Below are 16,678 nucleotides of genomic sequence, written 5' to 3' on the forward strand. Positions count from 1 at the left end.
CATTTTTTTCGCGGGCCGCATTGTAGTCATAGCTTCTTTCGGAGGGCCATTATGACTGTCAACCCAAATAAATGTATGAGCACCTCATTATATACAGTAAAAGCTACAAAACAAACTGACAAATAACTCGTTTTCAAATCAGATGAGTAAAAACTGGTCAAATATAAAAAAAAAAAAAAGACATTAAAAGTGAAGACAATTTGCAACTCTAGTAATGACACACGAATTTGATGCACATATTCGCGGGCTGCATAGAATGATGTGGCGGGCCGTATCCGGCCCCCGGGCCTTGAGTTTGACACCTGTGTTTTAGGGCAACAAATTGATGCACTCTTTTAAGATATACAATATCTCCATCAAATATTAATATAAAACAAATTTGACGGCGAAGAAAGCTTGCACCTCCCATCTTATGCTATAATTAACTGTACAAACGATTTCTTCTGAAGGGTCAGAGTATGGTGGAGCAGGCGAGTCCAGATTAAATCTGCGCTGATCTGATTGGATCAAAAAAAAACAAAAAAATTCAAACTGGGCTAATTTCATGCCAATCTGGTTGGCTCAGGTGAAACTATGCAGGAACCAAAGGGGCTCTAATTATTTAGAAAGCTATATGTTGAAAGAAAATGAAAGGGCTTTCTCACTTTTGAAAGATAATGATTCATGGTATAATATGTGATTCATTTTTACAGCTCAGCGATCACATTTAATATCGAATCTGGCACACGGGCCTTTTGTACTTGTTATTTATGACATCTTGCGGAAAAATATAGTCAGACCTTAGCTTTTTTTCTGCATTAAGAATTTAAACAGCCTATAACAACCAATGAGGACATTTGTACAGAGTTACAAGTGACCTGAATGATGACCTTTTTCAAGATACGAGTTGGTTTCTTTTGCTTTGACTTACCTAACTCCAATTCAATATACGAGCATTGCTTCTCCCACCTTCTCACTTCCTGTACATTTGTCTGGTGCTGTGGGCACTGTAGATTTGACGCAAGAGTGCTGACGTTTAATGTGTTTATAAGCCCTAAAAAGCTTATTGGTGCTCAATGGAGTGCTACAAAATTACCACATTTGGTTGCTATAAAGACACAGAGTGACAAAGTGTGCAAAACGACGGGCAGCAGGCTGTCTCCGTGATTTATGTTATCGAGCGCAAAATAGACCTTGACGCAAATGCAGCGAGCGCAGATATTACAGTTTCTTTCACCACCTCATGAGTGTAACCCTCCACATTGATCCCTTTTTACAGTCTTTTCACACTAAATACTCCAGTCTTATCTTCGGTGCCCCCACCTCGCCTGTCTCGCCAAAAGAGACAAGCTGCCTAGATGACAGCTAACACCCCGCCATTTAATTCAAATGTCATGCCTCCAAATCAATATTGTAAAACTGTTTAAACACAACTCATCAACGCTGCGGTTAAGTGTTTTTGGGTGACGGCTGAAGTTCAAAGGCTGCGGCTGAATGCTGTGATTGAATTATCCCGAGAGAAACATCCAAATGTAGCCAATGTTACACAATTGCAAATTATCCGCACTGTCGTGTCGCTTTTTAACCTGTTCGACGAATAAGTCGGCGGCAGGAGACGCAATTTATAGAATACACGTTCATTTGGGAGATAATCTGCCAGGAGGCGGGGCTTATCGGTGCTTCTGAAATAGCTTCACTCCATCTGATGATGATGATTCAGCTTAATTGGCTGAATGAACTTCTGCAACAAAAGGTACCTCATGAAAAGTTTCCAAGAGTTACGGCAATGAATCGGAAAAGCCACAGATAATTTCAGAATACTCTGCATTGTGTGTGACAAAACTTTGCGAGGGTAGGCCGCCTGTTCGCACGTATTCATTCCGAGACACTGTTCCAAACGCGACGCCCGGGATACGGATAAAATGTGACAAATTCTGTCAGAGTAAATATGGTTTAATAAATGAATTAGCTTCATAAATAATGGCTGTAATGACATTTTAGGGGACAATAAGCCAGAGCGTTGTCAGGAAATAGTTGATGTATGAGTTTCATGCCTCAGCGGTTCCTCAAAATGAACAGGCTCGGGAAGATAGCACGGGGGCCCGCGACTAGCCTATTTCCTCGAATTATCTACTTGTTGTCAATTTGCACAGTGGAATTACACATGCAAATTGAACTGCCTGCACAAACACCACTTGGAGATGATAAAAACAAATTAACAAAGGCTATAGAAGGAGGATTTATTTCACCGGCTAACCAGGGTCAAGCAATACATGTATTTTACAATTGTGTGTGCCCAATTCTGGTGTAATTATAGCAACAAATTATTTCGCCTCAACCTTCCCCATACACACATAATTAACTTTATATTCTGACAAATAAATACATATTTTGATTTACAGATGACTAAGCTCACTTCAATGCGGCTGCAATACAAAGTATGGCGAGAAGTCAAGAGTTTAGCGAAGCTTCTGGCTTAAATAGCACAAGTATTCAAATATCTCCTCTTAACATCTTACCTCTTATTGGCGAGGACCTCCATGTTTGCTATTAAGATATCTCATTTACTTTGTACACACAGTGCTAATCTGCACTAATGAATTCTGCCACACCACGCCAGATGGAAATGACTTAAAATTATTACCACTTGCGCAGATTTGCCTTCCCTCATTTGAGGCTCAATTTGGTGGGCCTCGCAAAAAAAGAAAAAACAGTCTGTCACAGCAAGATACTAATAATTAGGGTTTTAGGATGATTAGTTTATCTCTGTGCTTTTTACAGGCCTGACTCTTATCCACCGTGGCCAAAAACTTAATAAGAAACTCCAAGTTTTAAACAGCCAACTCCAAATTACCAAGAAATGATGGAAATAATGAATTGGAGCAAGTGGCAGAGAAAGTGAGAGACAGAGAGGTCGCTAGCGGGAAATCTACAAGATGATATTCAAGTGTAAATTAGCGCGCAAAGCTTGATGATCAATACGTCTATTTTTTTGCAGCCGTATTGTAACATTAGTGAGACCTTAGGAGTCTGAAATTTACTTTCAGATGTTACAACTAGTCACACATGTAATTAAAGTCGCCATAATGCTGAGTGAGTGATACCAGTTAATGGTTGAATATTTAGAGGATGAGTTTGAGATTTTCCATGTCGAAGATGACATCCAATATAGCAGAAGGCTTATCTGTCCTGTTTAATGTGCACTGCACTTTGCAAAACTTATCTCTCATTTACGGTATCGGGATTTCAAGGACGCTACAAGGTCCCTGTGATTTGTCTTTTTTTTTTTTTTTTTAGCCTCAATGCTGCTTCATTTCTAAAAAAAAATATTTGGGGTCAGAAGTAATGGATGAGCATAATGTGTATTAATACACAGTTAAGAATTAGCATGGAATAAATTAATGGCGTCTTTCTGTAATTGTCAGATTTTGATTGAGATTGTAACAGGTAAAATCATTTTGCTCAACTCTGACCTGGACACGAGTTCAGAAAATAATAAATACATTTCACGAATAGACATTGAAATAGAACAAAAGCAGAAAAAAATGCAAAATAAAAATATTGTATGCCACTGTGAATATAGGTCAAAATATAATTAAACGTGTTTGCATTTGAATAGTTTAGGTCTTCAGAACTGTAAGAAAAAAAAAAAGCTTTTTAAATAAATTCATCAAATTCTTAACACGTTTGCTACATGGCTCACTCTTGGTCGACTTCACGACACAAAGCGCAGTCTTATAGCAGCTTTGCTATAAGACGTTAGCAAAAGAAAACTTAATGGGAACGAATGTGAAAGAGCAATTTGAGGGTAGATGTGCATGTGCCAGTGCTCTGGGTGATACAAGATTTGCATGCTAATCATCCTAATAATAATGTCATGCCTGAAGCAATGAGGGCCAAAGAAGGAAGCTTATCTCACCAGGAATATGGCACAAAAAATAGGTTAACATTTGAAGGCGTCCTTATAATTTATGGACCTCACCTCATTTAGAAGTACATCACTGGAACCTGCAAGTGTCCTTAAAAACTATTTTAGGGGCTGAAAACTAGCTTGGATTGTTGCCAGGGATTTTGAAGAAAATGTCCATCCAGTTGACTTTCTGCTCTGGTGACAACATTCTTGGGACCCATCTTGCAGTCAGCCCTAAATTCTCAGTTAAAACAGTGGACTGAACCAGAACTGATGTCTATGGACTTAGTTATCGGACACTCAGATGTCTGTCATCTAAGACCATACGGTGAATGTCATAATTAGACATCAAGTTAATCAGTCCAATAAATAGATTGATTAAAAGAAGTGTTTGAAATACTCTCTGGTTACTGTCACCGGTCCGGGTGAAGGAAAGGGAAAACTGCACAGTACATTGTAGGAAATTGCCGTTTCCATAGGTGCTTTAATGTATCAACAATCAATTCTATTCGGAATAGAAGTAAAATTGGGTAATTTTTTAAGCACACTCATATGATGCAAATCCTAACTTTCATCATTTTGTGGGTGCTGCAAGCCAGCAATTTTCTGTACTAGAGTGTCTTATTATTTCTACTATTAATAAAAATATTATTATTATTAGGATGGATGGATTATTATTATTATTACTACTACTACTACTATTATTATCATCCTTAGGTCAGCTGACCAAGTATCAACCAATTGGTGCGCCTTTACTCATGACGTCACCATGTTTACCCGGAAATGTGAGCTTCCACTGACGGCTGCTGTTTAAATATGGAATTTATCGCATAATCGGTCCGTTTTTCCACATTAACGGAATAACGGACTTTGTCCGTAACGTAACGCGTATGAATATGTACAGCGGGCTTCTGCCCAAGGACTTAACAGAAGACGACCTCAGTCCGGATGATCAGGAAGAGGAGCATGAGAGTCAAGTGGTGGAAGTAATAAACAATAACCCCGATGTGAAGACTTCTACGGTTATTGATGCTACAAATGAAGCCCCGACATGCTGCCTGCCTGGTATATCCCAGGAAATGTGGCAAGTATGTTGTACTATCTAATATATAGTGTCTCAAATAAGCTACTACTCACCGTGCTTTGCAGTTGCTTTGTATTGTGAAGCCCTTTGAGACTGCTTGTGATTTAGGGCTATGTAAATAAACATGAATTGACTTGACTTGACTTGACTTGACTATTGTTAAGTCAGCTGGGGAAGACTTCTAATTGCTCACATCCGTGATATACAAGAACACAAAAATGCGCGCACGCGCAGATCAATGCAAAACTCCTGTGAACTCACTGTGCTATATGTTCAAGAAATTTAATGATCTGCGTAAGAAGAAAGACGAGATGAAGATGATGAAACTCCCGAGGAAAAAAAGAAGAAAAAGACGACAATGCAAGAAAGGTTAGCTACTATCGATACCGCATTTCTTCACTGTGGGCATGTTTTATTATTATTATTATTATTATTTTACTTAACTGCAGTGGTGACGGGCATGCATATGGTGTTTATGGGGCTAGCCGCCATTACCCATCCACTACACTTTATAATGTTCAATAAAATTCTACTTATATTATTTTTTCAGAACTAAACAAACAAAACAATCAAGATTAAATGCAGAAAATGACCATAACAGAAACAAACGGGACATAACTAATCGGAACCATGAAAAGCAATTTCACACAACACTACTGTGGAGTGTGCAGGGAAGAAAGATTTTGCATCTATTTGGAGCGAAGCACTTTTTGCTTTCAAGAGGACAACTCACACCCAATGATTAATTATCAGTAAAGTGGACCACTATTTAAGGAAATGCAGTACTTTATAATCCGTAGACAAGCAACAGCCTAACTAAATGTTATGGTTTACATCTCCTATATTGTAATTACAACTTAGAAAAGTAGATGTAGTGCGGACACCTTTTGCTTGATTGGTATGTCGTCTAATATTGAGCATTGATTGAAATGACAGCGAAATAATTCGTGTAGCGAATTTCAAGCTGCATGTGTGTATGTTGATTTGATGATTCTAACAATGTCTCATTTGTCAACTGACAGAAACAGAGGGCAAAGAGCCAACAGAGACGAGGTACAAATCATCCTGAAGTCCTTATCCTCTGCATGACGTACAAAAAAAAGAATGCGAACCCAATATAATGTTGTAGGGCTACAAAATGGCGACTGCTGTAACTTTCCTTTTCCGTCAGCAGAGAGCGTCAGGAGGAGCTGGAGAAGCACTGGGATGGGCTAAAGCAGTATTTTGGTGTAAATGATCGATTTCATCCCCCTGCATGTTCCAACCTCTCTCAAAAGGTAATAAAAGCCTCGGCTTTCCATCTTATCTGCGAGTGAGTTTTAATACGCAGTTGCTGTTCGTGACACTCTCACATCCTTTTGTGTTTCCATGCCACTGTGGTCTTTCATTGTTTTATATGATATGACATCTGGATTAGAAAAATCCTCCAGGAAACTCAACCTGACATTGAGTAGAATATTAAGGATTATGTTCAGCTACATTTAGTGATAAGATTAGAGGCACGCTCCTTTCTTGTGCGCTTGAGATTAAAGTCAGATGTAGGGTGCTCCTTCACTGTGCAAATCCTCATAAAAACCCAAATTTTGCTTCGCAAGACGAACAAGGGTTTGTGTAAGTACTGATGGAAAATGTTCCTCCGGCATGCCTCACAAGTTGTTCATTTTTTTTATATTCAGAAGCATTGGAAACTGCAAGAGAAGCAGAACGTACGCAAGATTAATGAGCATTATAAGTGACCCGGAGAATAAAAGCTGCTCCCATTTTCGCTTTGAAATGATTGTCATAATTATTTTGGCACTATTTGTATTTTATTTAATTGGCTGATTTATTTTCATTCTGATGTGCGCAACTATGAAAAGATAAAGAAGCTGAATGAATCCAAAACTTTTGACATAACTGTAATGAGACAGTCTTCATCCCTCAAATGCAGTTTTTGTACATTGCTTTATCCTCAATTGAATTTAATTGCCTACAAATAATGAATGTCTTAGGATACAAAAGATGATGTCTGCCAATATTAAAAATGATCACCTTACGGAAAGTCATGTTGAGGTGTGGAACGTTCCGGATGTTTTGGGGGTAATAAACACGATATTTTCCCCTCATAGATTATATTTTAAGTTGAGGGCCACAAATGTTTCATCAAAGGAGACGCAGTTGTACCAACTATTTTATTTTAATGTGATGATATTTTGGAGCTGAAGGAATCTGGCGGTCTGCTTCCGTAGATAGGCTCATCACAGCAGAACTGCCTCGCAATCACAAAGCTCTACTTCGTCCCGTAATGGAAATTTGTAATTAAAGTGACATTTATGTTTGGTAATCTCCTGTAGCATTTTTTAAGATTTCCCCACTAATATCCAATCAAAAAAAAAAAAAAAAGGTTTTCATTTGTAAGGGGGAAATCTACATATTTGTAGTAATGGCAATCATATTAAAAATACGGCCCTGGGGACTTTTGAAGTTACTCTTTGATTTTTTTTTTTCTTCCACTGTACCCTTATTCCCCCCCCATAAAGGCTGATTTTTTTTTTTTTTACCCCCCCCCCCCTCTTCTCTCTCTCTCTCTCTTCATGCAGTCCGGCCTAGAAAAGAGCATAGAGAGGGCCATCGCTGAAGGGGACACTGCAAAGGCGGAGGAGATGAGCGACAGACTCGCCACTCGAGAGGTACATTGTGCTGATAAGAGATCTTTGGGGTGCTTTGGCTGTGACAAATCAGGCTAATGGATCCGTGGCCATTTCTGCCGCAAAGACATAGAAGAACATAAACACAGCCAGACACCCACCATTCAGTCCTGCAGCCTTTTTTTTTTTTTTCCATTGAGTTAATGGAAAGCCCTCCCCTTAGTTTTGAAGTGCTGCAGTTCTAAAAGACTTTTGGCTCTGCTTTTTAATGAAGGGTACATTGCTTTTAAAGCCAAGTCTTAAATAATTCCGCCGGTATGAGTTTCTTACCTTTGAAGTGTACATGTGCCTAAATGCAGCGCCTGAAGTTTGTAACTCACCCACCGCCCCGGTAAGGTAGGCATCAAGGATCAAGTGGTTTTGAAAGTAATTTAGCATCAAGTGTAGCCCGAACATGTAATTGTATTTGAAAAGAAACACAGCGACTACATTACTTTTAACTTCCTTTGCTTCATATTGAAACGTAAAATCAAAGTTCTTTGTTTTGTTATATATTTTGCTGACAGCATTCAATTTTGCAATAGTTGCTAACAAAACGCAACAATCGCAGCTGTATGTTTTTTTTTTTTATTTTGGCTTCAAGGGCACTCAAATTTAATTTAATGGCCTCTCACTAGTAATTTATAATTATTAGTTTAATTGAATATACCCCATGATATTGTCAATTAAAATTACTGTCAAGTAATTATTGGTATAGTTATTCATGTTTTCACCTAAATTCTAAGAAAACTGGGCAAATCCGAGGGCTTTAAAGGAACGAAATTGTGACTGGCACCGGCACTGCACTTTGAAAAAGCTTCTTAGGGTGCTGGTGGTTGGTTTTAGTCTGAGCCGAGGTTTTTGCCTCCCTGGCAACCTGCTTTGTGTTTTGCCAGAATGATGATGGGACCTGACAGCAGTCTGGCATCCTCTTCTACTTGTTTAGCCGTGATAATTTCATTCCCAGTGAAGTGACCAATTAGAATTCCTGAGAATTTACTGTAAATGTGGTTAAAAAAAAAAACTTCTACGGCTGTAACTTTTGAACTCCAACCCAGATCTATAGTATTCAAATTGGCTGAAAAAAAGATGCACGAAGCAAAAATATGTGACAAATATTTTGAGGATCAATAGTCCAGAATCAATTTCAGGGTTCTAATTGAGTGGGCTCATTTGGTACGCAATGGCTTAAATCTTTAATTTGTTTATGCTCGTAAGACCAAGACAAGATTGTGGCAGGCTTTTTTTTTGTTTTTGTTTTTTCCTCCCAGAAACAACACGAACAGGTTTTCCTAGCAAAAGATGCAAAAGCATTCTGACAACTGTGAAGAACTAAAGAGGCCCGTTTGTCCCTCCAGGCATTGTTTTGTCAAGAAAATGCCCTGACGTGTTGATGACATGATTTATTCTGTGCCAAATGGAAGGAAACAGAAAGCTGGCTGTCAGCATCCGCAATTTGTATTGTTGTGTGCTGCATTACACAATTTAATCGTTTACGTTTTTTTAATTGAACATCGCGACTCTTTGTTAACAAAACTTTCGAAATTCATAACAAATTGGAGGATTCCATCCGCCGCCAGCAATGTTCAAAGACAAAGTAAAGCGATCACATTGCCTTTTAGGTACCAAACGATCACAAGCGTCTTCATGGCTTAGACAAAGCCCCTTAATGTATTCGTTTAAAATGTGCAGTTCAGGGCTCTTCCCTCCTAAAGATGTCTCTCACTTCTTCTCATCGTGGTAATACTGCTTTTTAAATAAGCCACTGAACTCCCAAATGTAAAAAAAAAAAAAATCCATGTACCTTAGTAGTGCACATTTGAAGGTCCAAGTCCTCCTATTAAGCAGACAGGTTCTCCAGCTTTTAATAAATGCACATCCTTTTGCACTTTTCAGTTTCATGTGGGCTAATTAATTCTGTAATTAGCATAACATGGAGTGACTGAGGCATAATGTAGCCTCAAGCTCTGTCAGGAGATGTGATAGTGTCCATTGGCAGATTGATTTTGCAGCTATGTCAGCTAAACCAGGCAGTGCCGGAAGTTGAAAACAAATTATGAGTCAAAAGCCAAGTTAACCTTGCATGAGGGAGTGCCGTATGATAATACGATGCAAAATGTACAATATGCGTTGTTTGCCAACACAGCACCCTAAAATTTAAAAACTAAAGTAAAAACAATGACACAGATTGTAATATTGAGCATAATAAAGCATTATTTGAATAACTACAAATACTTTGATATGATTTTGATAACGGACACTTCAAACGTGTCTTTAAAATGAAGAAAATATACTTAAATATAGTTTATAAATATAGCCCATAAAGCAACTATCAAGTCAAACAAAGCCTGGCTTTGAACTCGGCAATATTCTATCATTAATCGACACTTTGCTTATTGTGTTCCATTCATCCTTAATAATGACTCACTTTTGTTTCCTTTTTAAATAACAAGTGCAAGTGAGGTCCTTTGAAATTGAGGTTGTCCTTTATGTGAAGGAATGGCTTTCTTTTCTGACAAAAGACTGTCACACTACGTTAGAGAGTCGAGTCTCCCTGTAGCACTCATCTCAACTATTAGAGAGGCATTACCACTTCAAAACATAACTTGGATTCAGTGTACCACAATGGGGGGGGGGGAATTTCATGACTGCAGGAGCCAAGGACTATGAAAATGGAAAGAAATGCATCGCATAGCCTCAGAAAGCCATAAGGTACACTATATAGCAGAGTTGGGCAACTTAGTTTGGCCGGATTGAATTTTTTTTTTTCCTGACAATTCTAACATTTTCATCCTGCGCTTCCTGCTAAGTAAATGTCTCTTATTATTAAAAGAAATGAATGCTTATTGGATTTTACTTGCACAAAATGACAAAGGGAATTGTTTCCCTCAGCAAATTAATATTCTTCGTATTTCAGCTTGAAAGTTAAATTACCCGATTTTGATTACGACTTAGTTCCATGTAATTAAAATCCAATGTCGTTGTTTACACGAGATGTTTTGATGGATAAGACATGCCACTTAAAAACAATTGGTGTCCTGTACCGTTTCGTTTTATAGCATTTAAACACACCGATGGTTATATAATTTCGCAGCTCAATTTTCTGACAGGAAAAGCCTCGGTGTCCTTAAATAAAATCATCCCCAACCCAAAAAGGTGCTGTGGCATTTTATCAGGGCGACGTGACAGCTTAGCTAAAACAAAGGAAGAGTGTTTTGTGATATTAATATCTTTTTTTTCCCCCCCCTCTCCTGCGCACCTTTATTTTGCCCTGCTGTGTTGTAATAAAAAAAATGAGCAGAACATTAATGGAAAGTTGGCTTTATCAGATTTGGACTTTTTCCTCCCCACCATCAGTGAATTAGGCTGACTGTCCCTGCGCAACCCCCCTCGGGCGCCCCTGTGCTGACTTTAGTCAAAGTCTCCTCTTTGTTCTGTTTCCCTTCATCATAAGCAATTTATCAGTGAATGAACTTTTATTGTATCTCCGGATGACTCACATTAAATTTCCCACCCATTAATTTGAAATGGATTTTAAAAACGGGTACAAAGCTTTTATCAAATGCCTGGGAATCTCATTTGGATTATTGTATTTCATTAATTACTTGAGAGACAAAGCATACTTTTCAATGTAGATTTGTGTGCTGTTTAATTAATTAGCATGTTTTCTCTTTTAATTAAAGCAATTTTTAAATTGGAGCCCACAGCAAAACACATATATAATTTGTTTGTAATTATGCCTTAATTGGTGGTAGTGAAAGCTTAGCAGCCGTGTTTTTTTTTTTTTTTCTCATGATTGCCGTTTATTGCGAGTCACTCATTAATTATACTGTTTTCTCTAATTAGCTTATAAAACTGTTGATGGCATATTATTCTAAGTGTGAGTTCCAAGCTTGCTAATAAGCCCACCCCACTCAGAAGAGGCAAGATAATGGATTGTGCACAAGCAAGTGAACTTTTTCTTGTGTGTGTCTGCTCCCTAATGATGACGCGTCACGTCTATCTCCAATCAGATTACTTGAAGAGAAAATTGAGACATTGTTGTTTGGCAGTGTCCTCCCTGGAGTTTTTTTTTTGTTTTTTTTTTGCCTGCCATGTAATTGTGTTTGTCAAAGTGGTGGCGAGATTACAAAAGTTCTTCTGAGGCTGCCCAGTGGGATGTGCATTGGGATTTAGCAATGTAATGCTGTGTTTCAATTATTCATGTTTTTCAACTTTATATTGTTCGCAGTGATTTTGATAGTGCTGACTTTAGTAGGCAGCCATGATCGCAGATTCTACAAAAGACACCGGCAGAACTATCCTACTGCTTTAATGTCTGCCTCCCAGTGTATGTCATTTATTCAGCGTAATTCATTAATTTGTCAATTAATTAGGGACGGGCGAGTATCGATATCACGTATCGGTGACGACACCAGCCAAATTTCAAGTATCGGTACTGACCACGGCGGCTGATTTAGATCAGGAACAAGACATTAGAATAGAAATTGACATTCATTTCATGTGATTTTAAGAATTTAAAATGATCCGTCATTGAGAAATTGTATGCATCAAAAGTGTCAGTGGTATCAGGACTTGGTATCGGTATCAGTGACTACACAAGAACTGAGTATTTGTCCTGGTATCGATCTGAGTGGTATCAAACATTCCTCAAATTGACCAGGTAGCCATCAAAAAACAAAAGCTTTTGTTTGAAATAGAAATGGTCCAAATGCTCGTCAGATGATTTATTCTCTCTTGGATTGTCTTTTGTAGGATTTGAAACCAGTTGCATGCTTAGTTGATTTCACTTGGAAGGCGACATGGGTGGTGTCCACTGATCTCTTGATCCTTTGACCTTCCCAATGTTGCTGCAACAAAACATGCTTTCTTCCCCCCCCCCCCACCCCCCTTCCGCCTCAGTTTTAAGAAATGATGCCGGAATAACACACACGCACACAACGCCTAATCTGATATTCATTCCTTTCTTATATCGCCCTTCTTGCCAAGGTTGACTAAGGCCACATTATTTAGGCATTAAGGTAGTGTGATAAGGGAATTAGGCTGGTCATTAATCGTTTACACGTCAAATGCAGCAGAGCAGCTCGGGGAGGTGATTTAGTGAGGCAAAGCCATATAGCCCTTGTTAATCCACCTCTCACACGATTTAATTGGAAGAGTCGTCCTGGATAGGAAAATTATGAATGGCTTTAAGGCAATTTTGTCCTTAAAGCCATCATTTATTTGATATTGTTAAAGACGCTTTCAGACTATCCACACGGAGATGCGTTTTTTTTTTTGTCGTTAATTGAGGTCTTGTATTTTGTAGCTGTTTGATTTAGCCTTACCAATTATGATTTCAGTTGCGTCATGTGCAGTGCAGCAGGCAGCATTATTATTTTTTTTCTCAAATCGCATTAGGGTGCCCTGTTTGGGCCTCCATTTGAATCTCCATGACGACCCAAACTTGAATGAATCTGTACTATTGACTTAACCCTCATCGTGGCCTTAAGCTGCAGTGGCAGCATTGAGCACAATGATGTTTTTTTTTTTTGCTTTGCTTTGTTTGCATTCAAATCTACCAAAGGTCAGAGTATTAATCCTCAGAATAAACCTTATTTTTAACAGGGCTGTGCACAGGACACACAAGTGAGAGAAACTACAGAAACAGGAACATGATGATGACAGGCACTTAATCATATATTAATATGCATGGCAGTGGGAAGAACTGCCTCTTAGGGCCACATAAACATAGACAGCAGGAGGTTTCTTGTCTCGTGCCTTTGTCCCAGCTTTGTACTGATGTGAGAGGACTTGGCACTAACACACATGGGGGAGGACAAAAAAAAAAGATCCTGAAAAGTGGATCAAAAAAGTAAATGAAAAATAATGTCATATTACAGAAAACATGAGAGGCTAATTTGTGCCGACTTTTGGCTAATTTTGTTCTCGCTACAGAAAGAGGAGCCGTCACCTGCTCGGCGCCACAGCGCTGACAGTGCCAGTGATCCATGAAATAAGCTGCCGCTGGCTTTGTTCAGATAAGAATGAACAAATCTGCACAATGTACTGCTCTCGGAATCTCATATTCATACTTGCATGCAGGCTGAAGGAAATAAGCTGTTTGCAGGCTTGATTAATCAGACATTTGAGGGTTTAATTTTTTTGTTTTTGTTTCTTTGATCTGTTCTGTCTCCTAGGTAACTTGCTTGACATTATAATGTCAACAGCTTCAGCTAAAACAATCATAAATGAATAAAAGGGAATAGTTGCATACATGCACACACACACACACACACACACATATATGTATATATGTGTATATATATATATATATATATATGTGTGTGTGTGTATATATGTAATATGTATATACACGTATATATATATATATATATATATATATATATATATATCAGAATGCCTTTTATTGTCATTATACATACGAGATAAGAGCTGCCCAACAGTGCAAAATAAAACTATAAAGTATAAAAAAAATATAATAGATGTAAAACTATTTATATACATATAAAAATAGTATGGAAATGTGTTTTAATTTTGGTTGAACAGAAGAGCAGGTGATTGTGCGTAATCCCCAAGTATGGAGGGGGGGGGGGGGGTTTACGGTGCCTCCACATCAAGCCATTTAGTGTCATGCCGATTCATTGGATTGTTCCCCAACGGTGAGACCTCATAGCTACAGAGTTGACATTGTTAATACTGTAATTTAATAAACGTGCGTGTGTATAATCTCGCCGCCACATCGCAGCCACTCTGAAGTATCGACACCAATCCAACAAAAAGGAGAAACGCCGATGCGCTATCTCCTGCTTGTAAAGCGACAGCAAATGCCCGCTGAGTTGCTCTCCAAGAGTAGAAAACATGATTTGGAGAATTTTAAAAGCTATAAAATGGCCAAGGACTGTCATCATCATATGTACGCTCCAGGTTATACAGACATTTTCACAAATCTTGTAGTGGCTGTAAAGATGAATGCCTTGAGGGCCCCGCCACTTGCAGCCAGCCGCAGCCCCTTATCTTAAATCCAAGCAAAGTACCATTAATCTTTTTGAAAGACCTTTATGGCTTTTAATGTATCCCAAATTAGAACATTTTACACCCTTGGTTCCTGAAATATAGTGATAAAAAGCCTTTAGAGTTTAATTTTTCCTGCCTGCTCGCTCTGACCTGCTTAATCCCAGCAAGCATTAGGAGATATTTTACTTTCAGTCTTCTAATAAAGTTTATTCCCTCTTAATTATAATTGAAATATTTCTTTTCCTGCCAGGTCTTTTTTTTTTTATTTTCTTCAAGTGGTGCAACGGTGCTACATTTCCTCATTACCTCAAGACCCCCCCCCCCTCTTTAGAATATTACAGAATTACCCCAACGTTTGGTGAAATTGTTCCAAGTTGTTTATCAAAGTTTTGCTTCTGCTTGAATAATATGAATGCTTTTATCTCAGGCAGGAGTGACAGAGGAGGGAGGATTTTCCCTTTGTTTCCTTTTTGCTTGTGTGTGACTGGGGTTATTGGGATTATTCTGCTTCACAATACACTGGTGTCTTCCCTGGGATTTGAATGTTTGCCTCTTGCTGTCACGGTCCTTCTCCTCACTACTGTTTTCAGGGACAGCCTCCAGTATTTCAAAAGTCGCTACTTAGATTTATTATTCACTGTTAAACCACAAATGTGTCTTTAGGAGTCGTCGACTCTTCTTTCATAAGCAGAATTTTTTTTTCTTTTTAACGACGACGTATTTTGAATCACGAACAGCGTGGGACTCCAATAAACGGTATTGTGTTGACATTCTGCTAGTTTATTGGTAACAAGAGTAGAAAGTGTTTTTAATTGATTAGATTTGTTGTCACAAACAGGAAGTGGCTTTTTCACCACAAATCTCCGTCAAGTATTTTATCGCTGCAATATTTCAAGCAGCGAAATCCGACGATCGATTGTAATGTATAAGCCTACTAAATGGGGGAAAAAAGAAAAAATCCCAAATTTACCATATATGTAATTGGAAAATTGCAATGTGGATTTGAATTTGATTAATTATTCGAGCCTATTCCGTTACTGCATGCCGTGCGAATGTCGAGCCCTGCCGTGGTGTGGAGGAGGCAGCAGAGACCGTGACAAGAAAGCACCCCGACTGTCAGTCAGACAGCTTTTATTTTATGCCTCAGACTGATCTCCATTCTCCAATGGGCCTCTCCTCTGTCTCTAAATAGCTGGCTGTGAAAATCGCCGAAGCCGCTGATTGCCGTGACTTTGTGCAGCACAAACAGGAAGAGGACGCTTTGAGGGCAGCGAAGAAAAGAAAGAAGCAAATAGCTTGGGGTATGAAGTCTCTGTCCTCATGTTTTGTGTCTGCCATCCCATCTTTCATGGTGTCAAGTGCAGTTAAAATGGACTTGCTGAAATCTGGATACTTGAGGTCTTTTGTCCATTCTCAGATGAAAGCTGCTCGGTAATGCAGTTTTTTTTGTTTTTCCAGGTTCGAGGCGAAAAAACGCTGGGAAACCAAAAGCAACATGGGTTACATGTGACCAAGATGGACGGAAGATTTTTTTTTATTTTTTTTTTATGATAATTGAATAAAAATTGTTTCTTATGGCAAACTGATATGTTTTTTTTTTTTTTTTACACAGTTAAGAGAATTAACACCCGCAAGAGTGTGTGTTGGCTGAGGGCGGAATAGTAAATCCATCTAAAAAAAAAAAAATGGCACATTCAAATTAATTCCCTAGGCGTCCATTGGAGTCTGCATTGTGTTAGTTTTCCATTACATTTCAGTGATTTGAGCGTTCTGGCCTTCAAATTAAATCTGCTGTACATTACTGGATGATGCGTTTATTTATTGCTGTAAAGTGGGTTAATCATGAAGGCGCTCCTTTCTTCTCCCGGGGAAGAGAAAAGAAAGATTAGGCCCCTAATGCAATGTACAGCATAATGTGCGATAGGATTTGTGTGAAGAAAATGAAATTGCCTGCTGTAAATTGTTGTTAGCTAACATAAACGAGAAGTTGAGAGAAGGGCTGAATGAAGGGGGGGACATGAA

General features: G+C 38.6%; 1 protein-coding gene across 2 annotated transcripts; it reads left to right on the forward strand.

The window, feature by feature from the left end:
* The first annotated feature begins 4,637 nt into the window (after positions 1-4,637).
* fam204a (family with sequence similarity 204 member A) lies at positions 4,638-16,457 on the forward strand. Of its 2 annotated transcripts, none has more exons than XM_037270886.1 (7): positions 4,638-4,977; positions 5,252-5,342; positions 5,996-6,026; positions 6,145-6,250; positions 7,553-7,642; positions 15,849-15,958; positions 16,115-16,457. In XM_037270886.1, the coding sequence occupies exons 1-7, from the start codon at positions 4,780-4,782 to the stop codon at positions 16,164-16,166; spliced, it is 678 nt and encodes a 225-aa protein (XP_037126781.1). In that variant the 5' UTR covers positions 4,638-4,779; the 3' UTR covers positions 16,167-16,457. The 2 variants fall into 2 exon arrangements, with proteins under 2 accessions (XP_037126781.1, XP_037126783.1); XM_037270888.1 differs by having other exon boundaries at positions 6,148-6,250; positions 15,849-15,957; positions 16,114-16,457.
* Positions 16,458-16,678: the final 221 nt, after the last annotated feature.

This window comes from Syngnathus acus, chromosome 15 (assembly GCF_901709675.1).
Source record: "Syngnathus acus chromosome 15, fSynAcu1.2, whole genome shotgun sequence".
NCBI lineage: Eukaryota > Metazoa > Chordata > Actinopteri > Syngnathiformes > Syngnathidae > Syngnathus > Syngnathus acus.

Bases quoted from the DNA above. Each gene is read 5' to 3' on its own strand.
- fam204a (XM_037270886.1), top strand. From the start codon at position 4,780: ATGAATATGTACAGCGGGCTTCTGCCCAAGGACTTAACAGAAGACGAC. The intron at 4,978-5,251 runs GTATGTTGTACT...TATATGTTCAAG, and splicing joins TATCCCAGGAAATGTGGCAA to AAATTTAATGATCTGCGTAA. The intron at 5,343-5,995 runs GTTAGCTACTAT...GTCAACTGACAG, and splicing joins AAGACGACAATGCAAGAAAG to AAACAGAGGGCAAAGAGCCA.